This window comes from Maniola jurtina, chromosome 4 (assembly GCF_905333055.1).
Source record: "Maniola jurtina chromosome 4, ilManJurt1.1, whole genome shotgun sequence".
NCBI classification, from domain to species: Eukaryota; Metazoa; Arthropoda; class Insecta; order Lepidoptera; family Nymphalidae; genus Maniola; species Maniola jurtina.
The window spans coordinates 7,521,038-7,535,168 of record NC_060032.1 but is presented as its reverse complement, the minus strand read 5'-3'; the positions used below and the strand labels follow the sequence as shown (position 1 = coordinate 7,535,168).

The window sequence follows — 14,131 nt, the reverse complement described above, 5'->3', positions numbered from 1 at the left end:
TTATAGCAAATTAAGCTTTTATATCGGATATCATGGACTTCCGCAAAATAACGCCTGCTTCTATAATGCGAATAGTGGAGTTAACGTAAGGAGTTATTGTTAAAAACAACAAAATTATTTAATAGCGTTATTACTTTGTGCTTTTGCTATGGATCAAAAGAGAAACAAGTAGTGATTTGGACTATTGGCATTTCTGTCTACAGTTGCATACCATAGGATCGGATGGCGTAATCCCGGCACGATTTTTATTGAGACAGTAAGCGCATAATTTATTTTCAACGTCTTATCCACAGGTATGGCACTCTCACGTTTCCATAGGCCACATTGTAGTGAAATTCCGTGCACTTTCTTAACCAACACCGTTAGTACGTGGCAGGTCGACATGGCAATTGGGATATGAGGCGGGCGGGCGCCCCGCACGTCACCTGATCTTTTCATACAGCTGAATTGAGCTGAATGCGTAAACGCCAATTCATTTCTAAGAGCATCTCCAATATTAAATAATATTTATGAAACAAGAATTGATATAAACAAAATTCCAAAAACACAAACTATAAACACTACTTAAATTTTAGTAAGCATTTCAGTATTCAGGCTCCAAATACACAATACAGTCATTCATTTAGCGTCCTTATGCTAATATCACATTCATAGAGGATTCAGATACTTGTACAACTACTTTTTTCAGTGAGGCGATTTCACTTTAACATCCATGTACGTCTGGTTGTTGTAGAACGTCGTCCTCGACAGTTCTTCTTTGAAGTACTCAATTGTCCTTTGTAGCCCATCTTGTAAGGACACCTGAATCAATAGAAAAATTGGTTAGGAAACAGCTTGCTATGATTTTTGTTGCTTTGTGATGCTAGTTATTAAAAAAAATTGATGTATCAATTTAGTGTAATTTGTTTGAACTGAATAGACATCATTGACTGACTAATTTTGGTCCATCTTTCTTTCCTACTAGCTCGGATAGTGCAGTGTGCTCCACCGTACTGTGACACCCAGGGACTAGATTTCTGATTACCAGTAGTTGTGACAATGGCAACTGACAGGGGGGATAAACCTTCGGCTTCCACTTGAGATACGTCTCGACGGGCGTGATGTCGTGGCAGCGCCACCGTGCTGCAGGTTCCTGATTACTGCTAGTTGTGACAATAGCGAGCAAGAGGCGGCAAACCTTCGGCTTCCACTTGAGATGTGTCTCTGCGAGCGTGATGTCGGGGCGGCGACGCTGCGGGTCGTCCTCCACCGCGGCGCCCGTCGCCACCGTGCTGCGACACCCGGGGACTAGATTCTTGATTATTACTGCGAATTCTGAAAGGAAATAGGTGCAGTCAAAGACCGTAAGTCGTTTAACACCTTAATAAACAGATTTGCGTGGCACGGTTATGCGCTCTATGTGAGCGATGTTTCAACGCTCACAAAGTGTGTGGCGTGTTTATAGATAAAAGTCATAGTTACGCGGGATTGCTACTCAAATTCTACTCTACGTTCGTCTTAAGAAATATTTTACCTTCTATTGTATGTTCTACAGGGTTTCCAATATTTACAGGTAAGTTATAACTAGACGCCATCAATGCTAGAAGGCCGTCCACTAGATCTGATACGTAGCAAAATGATCGCGTCTGTTTTCCATTGCCATAAACCTACGAAAAAAAATTAGAAATATATAATTTTGTAACAAAATCCTAAAAAAACCAGCCAAGTGCGAGTCAGACTCGCGCACCGAGGGTTCCGTACTACAGTCGTATTTTTTCGACATTTCGCACGATAAATCAAAAACAATTATGCATAAAAATATGTAAATAAAAATCTGTTTTAGAGTGACCAGATAAAGCCCTTTCATATGATACCCCACTTGGTATAGTTATCTTACTTTGAAAATTGAAAACACTACTTAATCATTTGTTTATGAACACATTTTAATTTTTCTTGTGATGCAGTTTTCGGATTTATTCCTTTACTTGTGCTATAAGACCTACCTTACCTACCTACCTAACAAATTTCATGATTCCAGATCAACGGGAAGTACCCTATAGGTTTTCTTGACAGACGGACAGACAGACAGACAGACAACAAAGTGATTCTATAAGGGTTCCGTTTTTCCTTTTTAGGTACGGCACCCTAAAAATAGCACTACTTTTGTCGGTAGACCCTACCGATTTAGTTTAGAGATTTGTGTCAAAAATTAGCGACACTAAGTAGTAGTAAATATAAATTTAGACGTACGGTAATAGTCAGATTTTGTATAGCTTGCATGATGAAGTTGGACACAACCCGTCCATCCGAGGCATGCATCCTTGGTCCGTAAGTATTAAATATCCTAGCCACCCTCACATTAACCTTTTCTTGTTTGGCATAAGAATACGCCAATGTCTCTGCCACTCTCTTGCCTTCATCGTAACAAGCCCTTGGTCCTGGAATACAAAAATAATGAGCCATATTCGCCTTTCCCGTCCAACGTGAAAAACTTTTGTTGGTAGGTACCACTCAGTTACTTAAGGTTTTGTATAAGGTTTGCCTCGTGACTTTTGAGTTATTGAGGTTTCAAATAAGCATTTAATTATACATAGGTACATTGTTTATTTTGAAAGTAATGATATGATCTGTGAAAAACCTCTATAATTAAGGTCAATTTTTTGAGGCAATGTTGTGCGTACATAAACTATATTATTAGAAAAAAATCGGCCAAGTGCGAGTTCAACTCTCACATAATATACATAATATCTTGGGTGGATACGTAATTTATTTAATTATTCGAAGTACCATTTACTGGTGCTACAAATTGAGAATTAAAAAGCGTTGATTTTTCAGCAATCAAAAATTTGTTTAGATTATTAAATTATTAATTGGAACTTTAAATTAAAACTGAAAATTTCGTTTGTTTCAAAATATTGATTGATTTTGCGAAAATCAACATTTTTTTATTACAATAATTATTTTGTCAACTTTACCTATAGGATTGACATGTCCCCAATAAGATTCAGGCTGTGGATGCACCATAGGGTCACCATAAACTTCAGAAGTGCTTGCTATCAAAATCTTAGCTCCAACCCTCCTTGCCAGTCCTAAAATTAATCATACACAAGACATGTCTCAACTCTCAATATTTTGTACTTATGTATTTGACAGAGGTTTATTAGGTGCAAAGTCTCAATATCAACTTGTTTGCTATAAAGTATAGAAGAACAACGCAGTATTTTAGGCATAGATACTATTATACATATTATACTACAATTTAGGCAATTTATTTATCCATACAATTAAAAAAATGTTAAGTTATTCCGATTAAAAATTGATTTATTTTAAAACCTTTATTGCACAAAAAAATATAGTGTGCAAAGGCGAACTTAACACCTAGAGGTCTATTCTGTTCCTATTAAACTTATAGAGAATAATAATATTTACCAAGCATATTGATGGTTCCCAATGTGTTTGTTTTAATAGTTTTAACAGGATTCTGCATATAGTGTGGTGGGCTTGCTGGACTAGCTAAGTGGTATATTTCATCTGCCTGAAATGAATGTAGGCCTGTATATAGTATCATCAAATAATATGGCGCTTGATTATGATTTGGAGGACCCAAAATCCCACTTTAATTAGGTTCAGGTCTGACTTGGTGGCTTCGGCCGCGGTTTGTTACCTCCCTACTGATGTTTTTCTGTTTGTATGTATTATTTGTACTGTTTGTATTATTCAGTAAATTTTATTTTATTTATTATTCATGTGGTACCAAAATTGTTATCAATATCAATTGGGGTAATTGAACCCCTTGTTAGCCATTAATGTAAATGAAAACATTAAATTAATTGAAATGATACATAATATAATAAAGTTTAATTTCACAAAAGATAAGAATAATTTACATAGACTAAACTTATCGAGTTCTTTTTTTATATAATAACAAGCAAACGAGGTAGTAACTAGTAAGTCACTTAATGTTAAGTGATTACCGCCGCTTATGAACGTTTGCAGCACCAGAGGAATCATTGATTCAAAAATTGACATAATATTCAAGTTGATATTTTTACTAGCAACCCGCCCTGGCTTTGCATGCGTAGCTTATTACAATCTACGTAGCAATCTCAATTTTTTTTTGAAAATAAAATACAACCTATGTTACTCAGGAGTAATGTAGCTTGTTACTGGTGAAAGATTTTTCAAAATCGGTTCAGTAGTTTCAGAGATTACTTCCTACAAACAAACTTACAACATTTAACTCTTTATAATATTAACTTATAGATTACTTTTCACAAGCATCTATACACTAATATTATAATTTTAGTTAAGATACTGTGTAAAACAGAATTAGTCACAATGTATTTTATTAGTATAAATTGTTACAGCTATACTCACATATTTAGTTGATGTAATGGAAATCACTAAAATGTATTTTTTATCTCAACATAAAAAAAGTGTTTTTAATATTGTGGTGTAATGGGTTACTACACAACATTGTATCAGACCTTTAAATCACTTGATTAGTGTATTCTTAGAATAATGAAATAATGTATTTTACCTCAACATACAAAGGGTTTACAATATCATGGTGTATCATTTCAAAGTTTCTGTGGCCAAACCAATGCTCAACATTTCTTTTCCTTCCTGTGAAGAAGTTGTCAACCACAATCACCTCATGGCCCTGTGTCATTAGAACATCTACAAGGTGAGAACCAACAAATCCAGCACCACCTGTTACCTGAAACAAAGATTTTACATCTTGTAATATAGACAATGGTGATCTCAAATTATTTTATAAAAATATTATGTCCAATATTAGTGCTGGCTGATTTTCAATACATGCAGTATAATAAATACTGCATGTAATTGAAAAACTGATGTTAGGGATGCTAGAAGTTTTTATCTAGATGCTAGAAGCTAGAAGTCTAGATTTAGGTTTTCCAAAATCCCATGGGAACTCTTTGATTTTCCGGGATAAAAAGTAGCCTATGTGTTAATCCAGGGTATAATCTATCTCCATTCCAAATCCCTTTAGTTGTTTTTGCATGATTAACAAACATCCAAACATCCACACTTTTACATTTATAATATTAGTAGGATTAGGATCTACATTATAGAGAGAACTACTTAGTATGAAAATCTCAAATTTCATAACAACCTAGCAATTTGAGCAATTGGTTGATTGCAAAAAAGCTGCATTAATCATTGCTACAATATCATCTGTTATGATTAACTGAATTTATAGTATTTTGCTACAATACATTTCACCAAATAGTGAGCTGAATATCAAAGATAGAGCCTCAATAGCTCAACGGTTGAGGAGCGGACTGAATTCCGAAAGGTCGGCGGTTCAAACCCCACCCGTTGCACTATTGTCGCAGCCACTCCTGGCACAAGCTTTTCGCCTAATTGGAGGGGAAAGGGGAGTATTAGTCATGATTAACAGCATGGCTAATATTCTTTTTTTTTTTAAACATTTAGTTAAGTATATATTCTAACAGTAGATCTTACCAATATCCTTTTTCTTTCTTTGTATCCCAGATATTTAACATCAGGATATTTCTGAGGGATTCTTCCTTCTAGTATAGCAATTTTTTTCTCTAACTGTGCTAGTCGAACCTTAGCCTCTTGAAGCTCTCGTTTAGCTTCATTGTCATCTCTATTTGTCTCCATGTCTGAGTCTCTCTGTGGAACATTATGATCATCCATCTTTGGCATTTTATTGAAATCTCTGTACCCTACAAACTGTAAATCATTGTCTATTCTTTGGTGTGATCCCCCAACATCAGATTTATTTAATTTGTCTTGCCTAAGGATAAGAAATATAAAGATAACTGCAAAATAACAATAATAATTAAGTGTAAGTATTACAATTCTTCCTTACAAAAGCCACTAAGCGCGCCGGTTTAACTAAACTTTGTGGAATTGAACATTGCGTTTTATAGCTGAAATGCATAAAAACAAGTTTAATTAAGTACTTACTTAATGATAAAACACAAACGATGGTAACAGTCTTTCGGAATTTTAATGATTGCCTTATCATGTCTGAAAAGGTTGATTTATGTGTTATGTTGGCTCACATTTCCGTTCAAAATATCGGTAATATTTCGATAACAAAACTGAATTTATACATTTAACTCGAGGTAATGAAATTCTTGTAAAACGACTCCAAATTTCCAAAATAATAAGATCACAGACTATTAACATAGATCATTGCGGTTTACGAATGACAGTTGACATTTTTTTTTTTTTCTTTAAATCTGGCTTTACTCTGATTAGCCAATGTCAAGTTTGTGATATTTTCAAGTTATTGAATTTATACAAGTATGGACTCCGTCTGCGCCGGCGCCCGCCGACATACGCGCGGCGCCCCTTTAGAGCACTTCCCAGTCAGTTCCACCACCAAAAAACACCAACTAACACAAAAACCAGCCACTCTTAACAAAAAAAAACACTCCAAACAAGCACAGCACGCGCGCCAGCAAACGCCATCGCAGACGAAGTCCACAGTTGACATTATGTATATCAGTGTTTCCATATTTTTTTCTCTAACTGTGCTAGTCGAACCTTAGCCTCTTGAAGCTCTCGTTTCGCTTCATTGTCATCTCTATTTGTCTCCATGTCTGAGTATCTCTAATGAATAGTATGGTCTTCCAGTGTAGCTCTTCCGGCTTTTCTGTCCTCTGTGCATAATATAAGAGAGCTTAGCTCTCAAATCTTCAAATCAAATTCAATATCATTGACCTATGGCACTATTCTCACAAATTAGTCGATATTAGAGCTAATTTCTTAAACTGGACCTTTTCAAGTAAAAGATTTTTATATAAACCGCTGAGGATGATACTACCATCGTCGCAATCAAAATGCCATAAGCCTACGTTCTCGTATTAGCTTAAAAATTGCGAAAAACCATATTAAATTTGAATTTCGCGGGCAGGCCCGTCTCATGCCCCTTAAGGGGGTGAAATAGGGGTTTGAAAGTGTTATTCCCGCGACTTCATCCATGCGGATGAAGTCGCGGGAATAAGCTAGTTTATTAATAATTTCTTACAAACCTATGCCTTTATAAATATTGTATAGTGACAGAATCCATAGCCTGTTTTATATTTTATTTGAATAATAATATTTCTAGCTTCATTTGTGCGACTGTTTTATTTCTGGTAACATTAAAAAAAACTCAGAATACAATATGCTTGTCTACAGTAGAAATGGGTAACATTGGTAGTAATGGCAAGGGTTTTTGGATGCCGTTTTAAAAGTTTTCCGTAACTTATGTTTTGTAGAATTAATTGTTCCCAGAGGTTTATACACTACAAGTATGTACTTTATCCGTTTTGATTTGTCACTGACTTCAAAAAACACCTCACCTAATATAACTTTGTAGCACTGACATAAATTTTTGGGTTACTCTTTAGAAATCATTTTTAATCGACTTCAAAAAAGGAGAAGGTTCTCTATTCGACTGTATATTTGTTACGCGCATTATGCATAACAAAGATACAATCAAAATAAATACGAATTGATTTTGATTTTTTTTAATTTGTTTCTTTGCGAATATATTAAAACAAGAGTTAATTAATTTACCTAGTTACCTGTAGATAGTTCTATAATATTTTTTGGAATTCATTCTTAATCATTATCATTTAATATCGTCAATCATTATTATCATTACCATGATGATTTTTAGATAACAAATCATTATTTGGGAAATGAGGAAGGAAGGCGGAGGGTCGTGTTTGGTGGCGCGCTCAATGGAAAGGCCTATGTCCAGCTGTGGACACTTACAGACTGATGGAATGAAATGAATGAAATTATTATTTCCTTTTATTCCAGTGTTCCAATAATATTTTTTTTCGAATTACTTGTCCCATAAAACGTGAAATAAAACGATAAAATAGAAACTTGGAGATCTTTTTATTTAAGTATTTTAATAATATCATAATTAGGATCTTACATACTTATTCTATGGTAGATAGGTACTTAGATGAAAAAATTAGGAAGGGTATGGTAGCAAAAAAAGGTTTCTGAAAAATACACTTACATTACCTATAATAATATAAAAATCCTGTAATATAAATATGTGTTATGTTACATAAGTTTTTCTAAAATCGTCATAGCCTATATGCAATATTGGATGGTATTTCTCATTAAAAACTAAAAGGCAGTATAAGTAGGTACTTAGCCATTAAAATTATTTTTAAAATGAAAATAAAAGTTAAGCACTTAAATTATATTTATGCTAACAAGGACCTCTTACCCGAACTAATATTTCAGGCTGGTCCATAAATAAGCCATCTACGCCAGCATCTAAAAATGCTTTTATTTCCCCTTCAAGATCTCCAAAATCATAAAGGTTATTACCTCTTTGAAACTCTCTTGGTAAAAATACATTTTCAGCACGAAATGTCCAAGGCGTTACCTGCAAGCCTACAGAGTGGGCGTCGGTGACAAAGCTCGTGGGTTGCCCCAAATTGTTGAAAACATCTCGAGGAATAATATAGCCTTTTGCAGGTCCTACGGCCGAAGCATACTTAGCTACATCGGCAAGCCCTTTAGGACTTGCCATTTGACCAAAAGTGATATTGTTTCCTAGAACAGACTGATCATAAGGTATCTTAGATTTAGAGTCAAATAATTGAACAAGTCTAATGTCGGTAATATTTTTCAGATATTTCAGATTGCTAACTTCGAAAGATTGAATGTAAGCAGGAGCGTCTTTACCGACATATCCATTCATATGAAAAATGTCAACCACTTTCTGTTCCATTGGTAAGCCCAGGCGTTGAAAATGTGTACTATATTTTATTTCTGGATAAATACCGATAGTCCGATTTTCACTTGTTTCTAGAGCTTTCACTAAATCAATTATTTCTTGAAAAGTTGGCACGTCTAACGATCTATCCATTCGAGTATTAGCTTTTCGTGTGGTAGGCATAGGTTCTTTACTTTTTAGAGTTTTTATTTCTGCAAGTGTAAAGTCTTCTGAAAACCATCCATTCATAAGGTTTCCGCTAACTCTTTGCGTTCGTCGCCGCGAAGCAAATTCACGCCTTTGGGCGACATCAGTTGAAACTCCTAATTCGTTTTCATGGCGTGCGATTATGTGTCCATCGCGTGTTATAATCAGGTCTGGTTCTACATAGTCTGCTGCCATATGTATCGCTAAGGCGTATGAACCGAGGGTATGCTCTGAAACATAGCCGCTGGCTCCTCGGTGAGCAACCACGGTAGGCTTACAGTCATCAGCACCACGTCGATTCTGTTTCCAGGCTTGTTTGGCAAAAGATGTTCTTGCTACATTAAGAAGGGTACACACACATAATAACACACGAAATACACGTCTATCCGTCTTCATTTTTCGTTTTTAATTATGAAAACAGAAAAACATATTCATTATCAATTAATCCATGCTTTAACATAAACATTACTTTCAGATCCTAATTACGAATTTTTTTGCTATGATTCATTACAATATCGATATATTAAAACTTATCTCATTGTATTCGAACTCTGATAAATTTGTGAATACCTAGATACAATTTGTTCCCATTGCTTAATCTATATATCTACTTATCTAATATTTTCAATACTTTTACCGTTAGTAGAGCATCTTTCTTCATTTCTCTCAGGTAATCTTCCAGTTTCTGCTATTAGTCACTATCACAAACACGATCTATGCATACGTAAGGGTATATCAGGTTGATCAGAGAAAAGACCATCAATACCGGCCTCAATGTACTTTTGCAGTTCACCAGTCAAATTACCTCTGGCTTGTTTCGAAGGGTTATCGCTTTGATATTCTTTGGGCAGAAACGTGTTTTCGGCGCGGAAGGTGTATGGATGCACTTTAAGTCCGACGGCATGAGCGTCATTCACAAAATTAGTTGGCTCTCCTAAACTGTTATCTGCATTACGGGGAATAATATAGCTCTTGTCAGGTCCAACCGCGGAAGCGTACTTTGCAACTTCTGCTAAACCTTCCGGCGTGGACATATTACCATAAGTAATACCAGTTCCTAACAAAACTTGGTCAGCTGGCTGTAGGGATTTACTGTCATAGAGCTGCAACAGTCTAAGATTCGTCATTTTCTTTAATTCTTTCAAGTTACTTATTTCAAAGGATTGAATATAAACAGGAGCATCAGAATCTAGGTAGCCGTTGCGATGAAAAGTGTTAACGACCAGCTGCTCCATCGGTAATCCTAAATTTTTGAAGTGACTACTATGTTTAATCTCTGGATAAATACCGATAGTACGACGTTGACTTATTTGTAAGCTTTTTACTAGATCAATTATTTCCTGAAAGGTTAGTACTTGGAAAGCTTCGTCCATTCTAGCGTTGCCTGGTCTTATGTCCGGGATTCTTTCGATCGCTCTTAAGGTTTTGATTTCAGCTAACGTAAAATCTTCAGTAAACCAACCGCTCACTTCGTTACTATCAACTGTTTGTGTTCGGTATCGATCAGCGAACTCGGTGTGGCTGGCGACATTTGTTGTCAAGCCTAACTCATTATCGTGTCTCGATATCAGCTGTCCATCCTTAGTCATAACTAGGTCAGGTTCAATGTAATCCGCACCCATAGTGATTGCGAGTGCATAGGAGCCTAGAGTGTGTTCGGGCACATAACCGCTAGCGCCTCGGTGCGCGATTACAACAGGTGTACAAGAATCAGGCCCGCGGTCGTTGGCCTGACACTTCGCTGTTGTAAATGCTGTAGGAGTTGCAATCACTATTGTCACTATTCCGATTGTCAGAAGCACCAAAACACCAGCAAAACTTAACATTTTTTTGTTGATCTGCAAGTTAGAAACATGAATTATTATTGTTAACTTTTGCTAACTTGCTACTTTACCTAAAAGAAGGTAGGTAGGTACAATTATTGTAGGTACTTATTAATGTCTTCTTACTGAAATATTCATGTTTAGAATCGTTTGACGCACTAGTTAATACTGTATGTGAACATTACTTGAATGTATTTTATGTAAAGTAGGTCTAGGTATTATACTTTTTCCTCAAACTAATTTAAAATAGAAAACCTTGAACGTGATAAGTATATTTAATACGGTCACGTTTCTTAACAACCTTAGGATTAGAAAGTTTAAAACAACTGCATGTAAATAAAGAATAATAGCACCTACTACTTATCATAATTATTATCAATGCCACAAGTAGATAATAGGTACTTAATAGTATTTAATTTACATCCATGCCTACATGCTATTAAAATACATAACAAAGAGATAACAGATGGTACAATTTCAGCCTTAAATACAGCACAGATAAGAATTTTCCTCGTCGTATGTAACTAGAAGTACCTACGTAAGTATTTTCTCCAAATAAAACACAATGTTATTTTCTCCAAATAAAACAAAAGTATGAAATGAATTAACTTACCGAATTGAACACAACCGGTACGAGTTATCACTTTAGGGAAACAAAAATTCACGAACTAGGTACTGACTGACATTTCAAAACCTGTTTGTAGGGTTTACGCTTACAGACACGCAGTAAATTGTTAAAAAAAATGTTTGATAGTAGGTAAATTAAAGGCTTGTACCTATAATACAGACTACAGAGTAAGGACTAAGGATGATTATATTATCACCTACAGAGGTTCGACGAAGCCGTCTAGACAGAGCAATCGTGCGGTAAGGGGGGTAAGACTCACGAGAGAGCGTCCCGGGACAGCCATAGTAATTCCGGGACATAAATTAAAGGGTTGTCATCGTCATTATTTTTATTCATTGAAGTATAGGTACTACTATGTACCTACACAAAATTAAGCATTGTAACTATACTATATTATGATGCCCGCGACTTCATCCGCATGGATTAAGTTTTTTACAAGTACTATGTATTTATTTAACTTGCAATGTACACGTTAGTTTAGGACAAATCTAGCAAGCTAAATTATTAGAACCAATTTCTCTAACCATACGGAGATGAACTTTTACATGGTTGGTTCAGTTCTGATGACAAAACATTTTTATGGTGAGCATGACCTGAACCGACATCCAGGATTAGTTCCATATAAGGAAACTCTTTAACGGTCACCAGCAGGTCAGCACAAAATTTTGTGCACGCATGTTATTAATGTAGCTGATTGAAAGGTGTGGCATGACATGGTTGCTGCACTCAGAGTTGGGTCCTGACTAGGGAACAAGATAACAGGTACCTACAGAGGTAAAGTTAGGTTACAAGTACAGACACGAAAGGTTGTATACGAATTTAATTGTGAAAGCCCTTAATTCTAAGTTTCATCAAGACATGACGTCATGTCCTCCTCAGGGTTGACTCATAACGAGGGAACTCCTCAGAGGTTAACAGCACAGAGAGACGAAATGTTGTAAATGCATTTAATTATGAAAACCTTTTCTGGTTTAGGAGGCAGATAAAACTAAAGATATTTTGCAAAAATTTTGAAGTGTGACCTACCTATACTACAGTTAGATGAAAATAATAGATTTTAGATTTTTTTTTAAATATTGTAGGCATAGGTAATATTAGATAGTTAGGTACCTAGGCATATTATTGTCTTTTTATGAAATGATCACTCTTTTTATTAAAATATCTTTATACCTACTATCTACCTACTTACTTACTTTTTTTTATTGACTGTACTAGGAGGTAGGTACGTATTATTCATATCAACTAGTGTAAGATACGGATTGCACTCACCAAACTCTTATTCTATTTTCTAAACATACCTAGGTATATAAAAACATGTGGTTTTCGTATGATATCCTGAGATAAGATAAATATGTACCTACTTAGGTACCTACTAAAAATGTTGATCGTGCAGTCATACGATTTTTGTATTCTTATCTAAGTACTTATTGTAGGGCGCGTTTCGCCAGGAAATTCGACAGGAATTTCTATGGGATATAACAACGGATATGATACTTCAATCACCACACCTCACACCAAGCACCAACAGAGATAATTCAGATGCCTCAAGGAAGGCCGATGTCAAATTCAGGCGCGGCCTCAGCCCATTTTGAAAAGAGCTGAAATCAATAATCCAGATAGCCCAAGAACCTGTGAGGACACACCCAGGCAAGGAGGGTCGGCCTCGAGGCCCGTACCCCGAATCCCGATAGACTTAATTAGTTTGTCGAGAATACACCACTTAACAACAAAAAAAATTTTGTGATGTAACCACAAATGCACGATTTTCGGACATTGCTATCTGCCTAATTATTCTAGGTCAACGGGAAGTAGGTACCTACCCTATAGGGTTTGATTCCCCAGACATTGACAGATAGACAGACACAACGAAGTGATCCTATAAGGGTTCCTTTTTCCTTATGAGGTACGGAACCCTAAAAACTTTAAATATAATTATTAATCACTCTCAGATTTCATTAGACAGACTATACTAGCTAAATATCGCATTAAATGCTATTATTGAAAACGAGTGCTTACTTCCCTAGATATTCAATAAAGCCCCTGGGCCATGGGTGTCGCTATTGACACAAAGATTTGATGCGCTAGGGTTGACGCTAGTGACTAGTCTCATCATAAATAACTGAGTGTCTATTTGAGTTTAGAGTTAATGCAAAATTTACTAAATGGAAATTATAATTAGGTATAATAATAATTGACAACTCTACAAAATAAACTTAAATCTAAATTAAAACTAAAAGAAATAATTAAAAACTAAAATAAATTAAATTAAACCTAAAACCTCATCGAGACCACTGCAGCGAGGCATTGTATCCAAGATGCTGGCAGCATTATCCCTTTGGATGGCCAAACTAATTCTTTGCCCAAGGAAGCTGTCAGCTCTCAGATATTTTTTTCACATTTTGCACGATAAATCAAAAACTATTATTCAAAAAATTAAATAAAAATCTGTTTTAGATTAGCTATTTGTATTTATTAGGTATTAAAACACTATAAAATATCGTTTCTCAAAATTGCGAACCCTAGAGAGGTTTAAAAGGTCCCTCGGCGCCAGATCCCTTGCAAAATTCGTTTGTTTTTCCACCTTCTCTTTCACTGCACTGTCTAATCCCACGATCGAATTAATAAAGTTTGTCGTTTATCATTATCGTAAGCTGCGAATACGGAATTAGACATTGATTACAGCAAGGGTGCATGGGTGACTTTATTAGCTAGAAGATTTACTGTTGAATAAAAAGTTGATTATTTTCTGATTTAGCGGCT

At 35.5% G+C, this 14,131-nt stretch overlaps 3 protein-coding genes across 10 annotated transcripts; all 3 read right to left on the bottom strand.

Moving 5' to 3' along the window:
• On the bottom strand, window positions 1-6,173 carry LOC123864866 (UDP-glucuronic acid decarboxylase 1). Of its 4 annotated transcripts, none has more exons than XM_045905579.1 (9): window positions 5,944-6,173; window positions 5,473-5,795; window positions 4,520-4,699; window positions 3,409-3,514; window positions 2,955-3,068; window positions 2,230-2,417; window positions 1,514-1,646; window positions 1,178-1,314; window positions 1-801 (listed from the first exon to the last, which is right to left on the bottom strand). In XM_045905579.1, the coding sequence occupies exons 1-9, from the start codon at window positions 6,002-6,004 to the stop codon at window positions 685-687; spliced, it is 1,359 nt and encodes a 452-aa protein (XP_045761535.1). In that variant the 5' UTR covers window positions 6,005-6,173; the 3' UTR covers window positions 1-684. The 4 variants fall into 4 exon arrangements, with proteins under 4 accessions (XP_045761535.1, XP_045761536.1, XP_045761537.1 ...); XM_045905580.1 differs by having other exon boundaries at window positions 5,473-5,770; XM_045905581.1 differs by having other exon boundaries at window positions 5,473-5,706.
• A 1,708-nt stretch (window positions 6,174-7,881) lies between these two features.
• On the bottom strand, window positions 7,882-9,478 carry LOC123864345 (glycerophosphodiester phosphodiesterase GDPD6-like). The gene has a single exon (XM_045904702.1). It carries the CDS (start codon window positions 9,314-9,316, stop codon window positions 8,201-8,203), a length of 1,116 nt encoding a protein of 371 aa, XP_045760658.1. The 5' UTR covers window positions 9,317-9,478; the 3' UTR covers window positions 7,882-8,200.
• Window positions 9,479-9,581: 103 nt separating this feature from the next.
• LOC123864344 (glycerophosphodiester phosphodiesterase GDPD6-like) lies at window positions 9,582-11,556 on the bottom strand. Of its 5 annotated transcripts, none has more exons than XM_045904699.1 (2): window positions 11,357-11,556; window positions 9,582-10,758 (listed from the first exon to the last, which is right to left on the bottom strand). In XM_045904699.1, exon 2 carries the CDS (start codon window positions 10,744-10,746, stop codon window positions 9,622-9,624), a length of 1,125 nt encoding a protein of 374 aa, XP_045760655.1. In that variant the 5' UTR covers window positions 10,747-10,758; window positions 11,357-11,556; the 3' UTR covers window positions 9,582-9,621. The 5 variants fall into 5 exon arrangements, with proteins under 5 accessions (XP_045760655.1, XP_045760653.1, XP_045760654.1 ...); XM_045904697.1 differs by lacking the exon at window positions 11,357-11,556 and adding an exon at window positions 10,870-11,100; XM_045904698.1 differs by lacking the exon at window positions 11,357-11,556 and adding an exon at window positions 10,903-11,100.
• Between the last annotated feature and the right edge of the window lie 2,575 nt (window positions 11,557-14,131).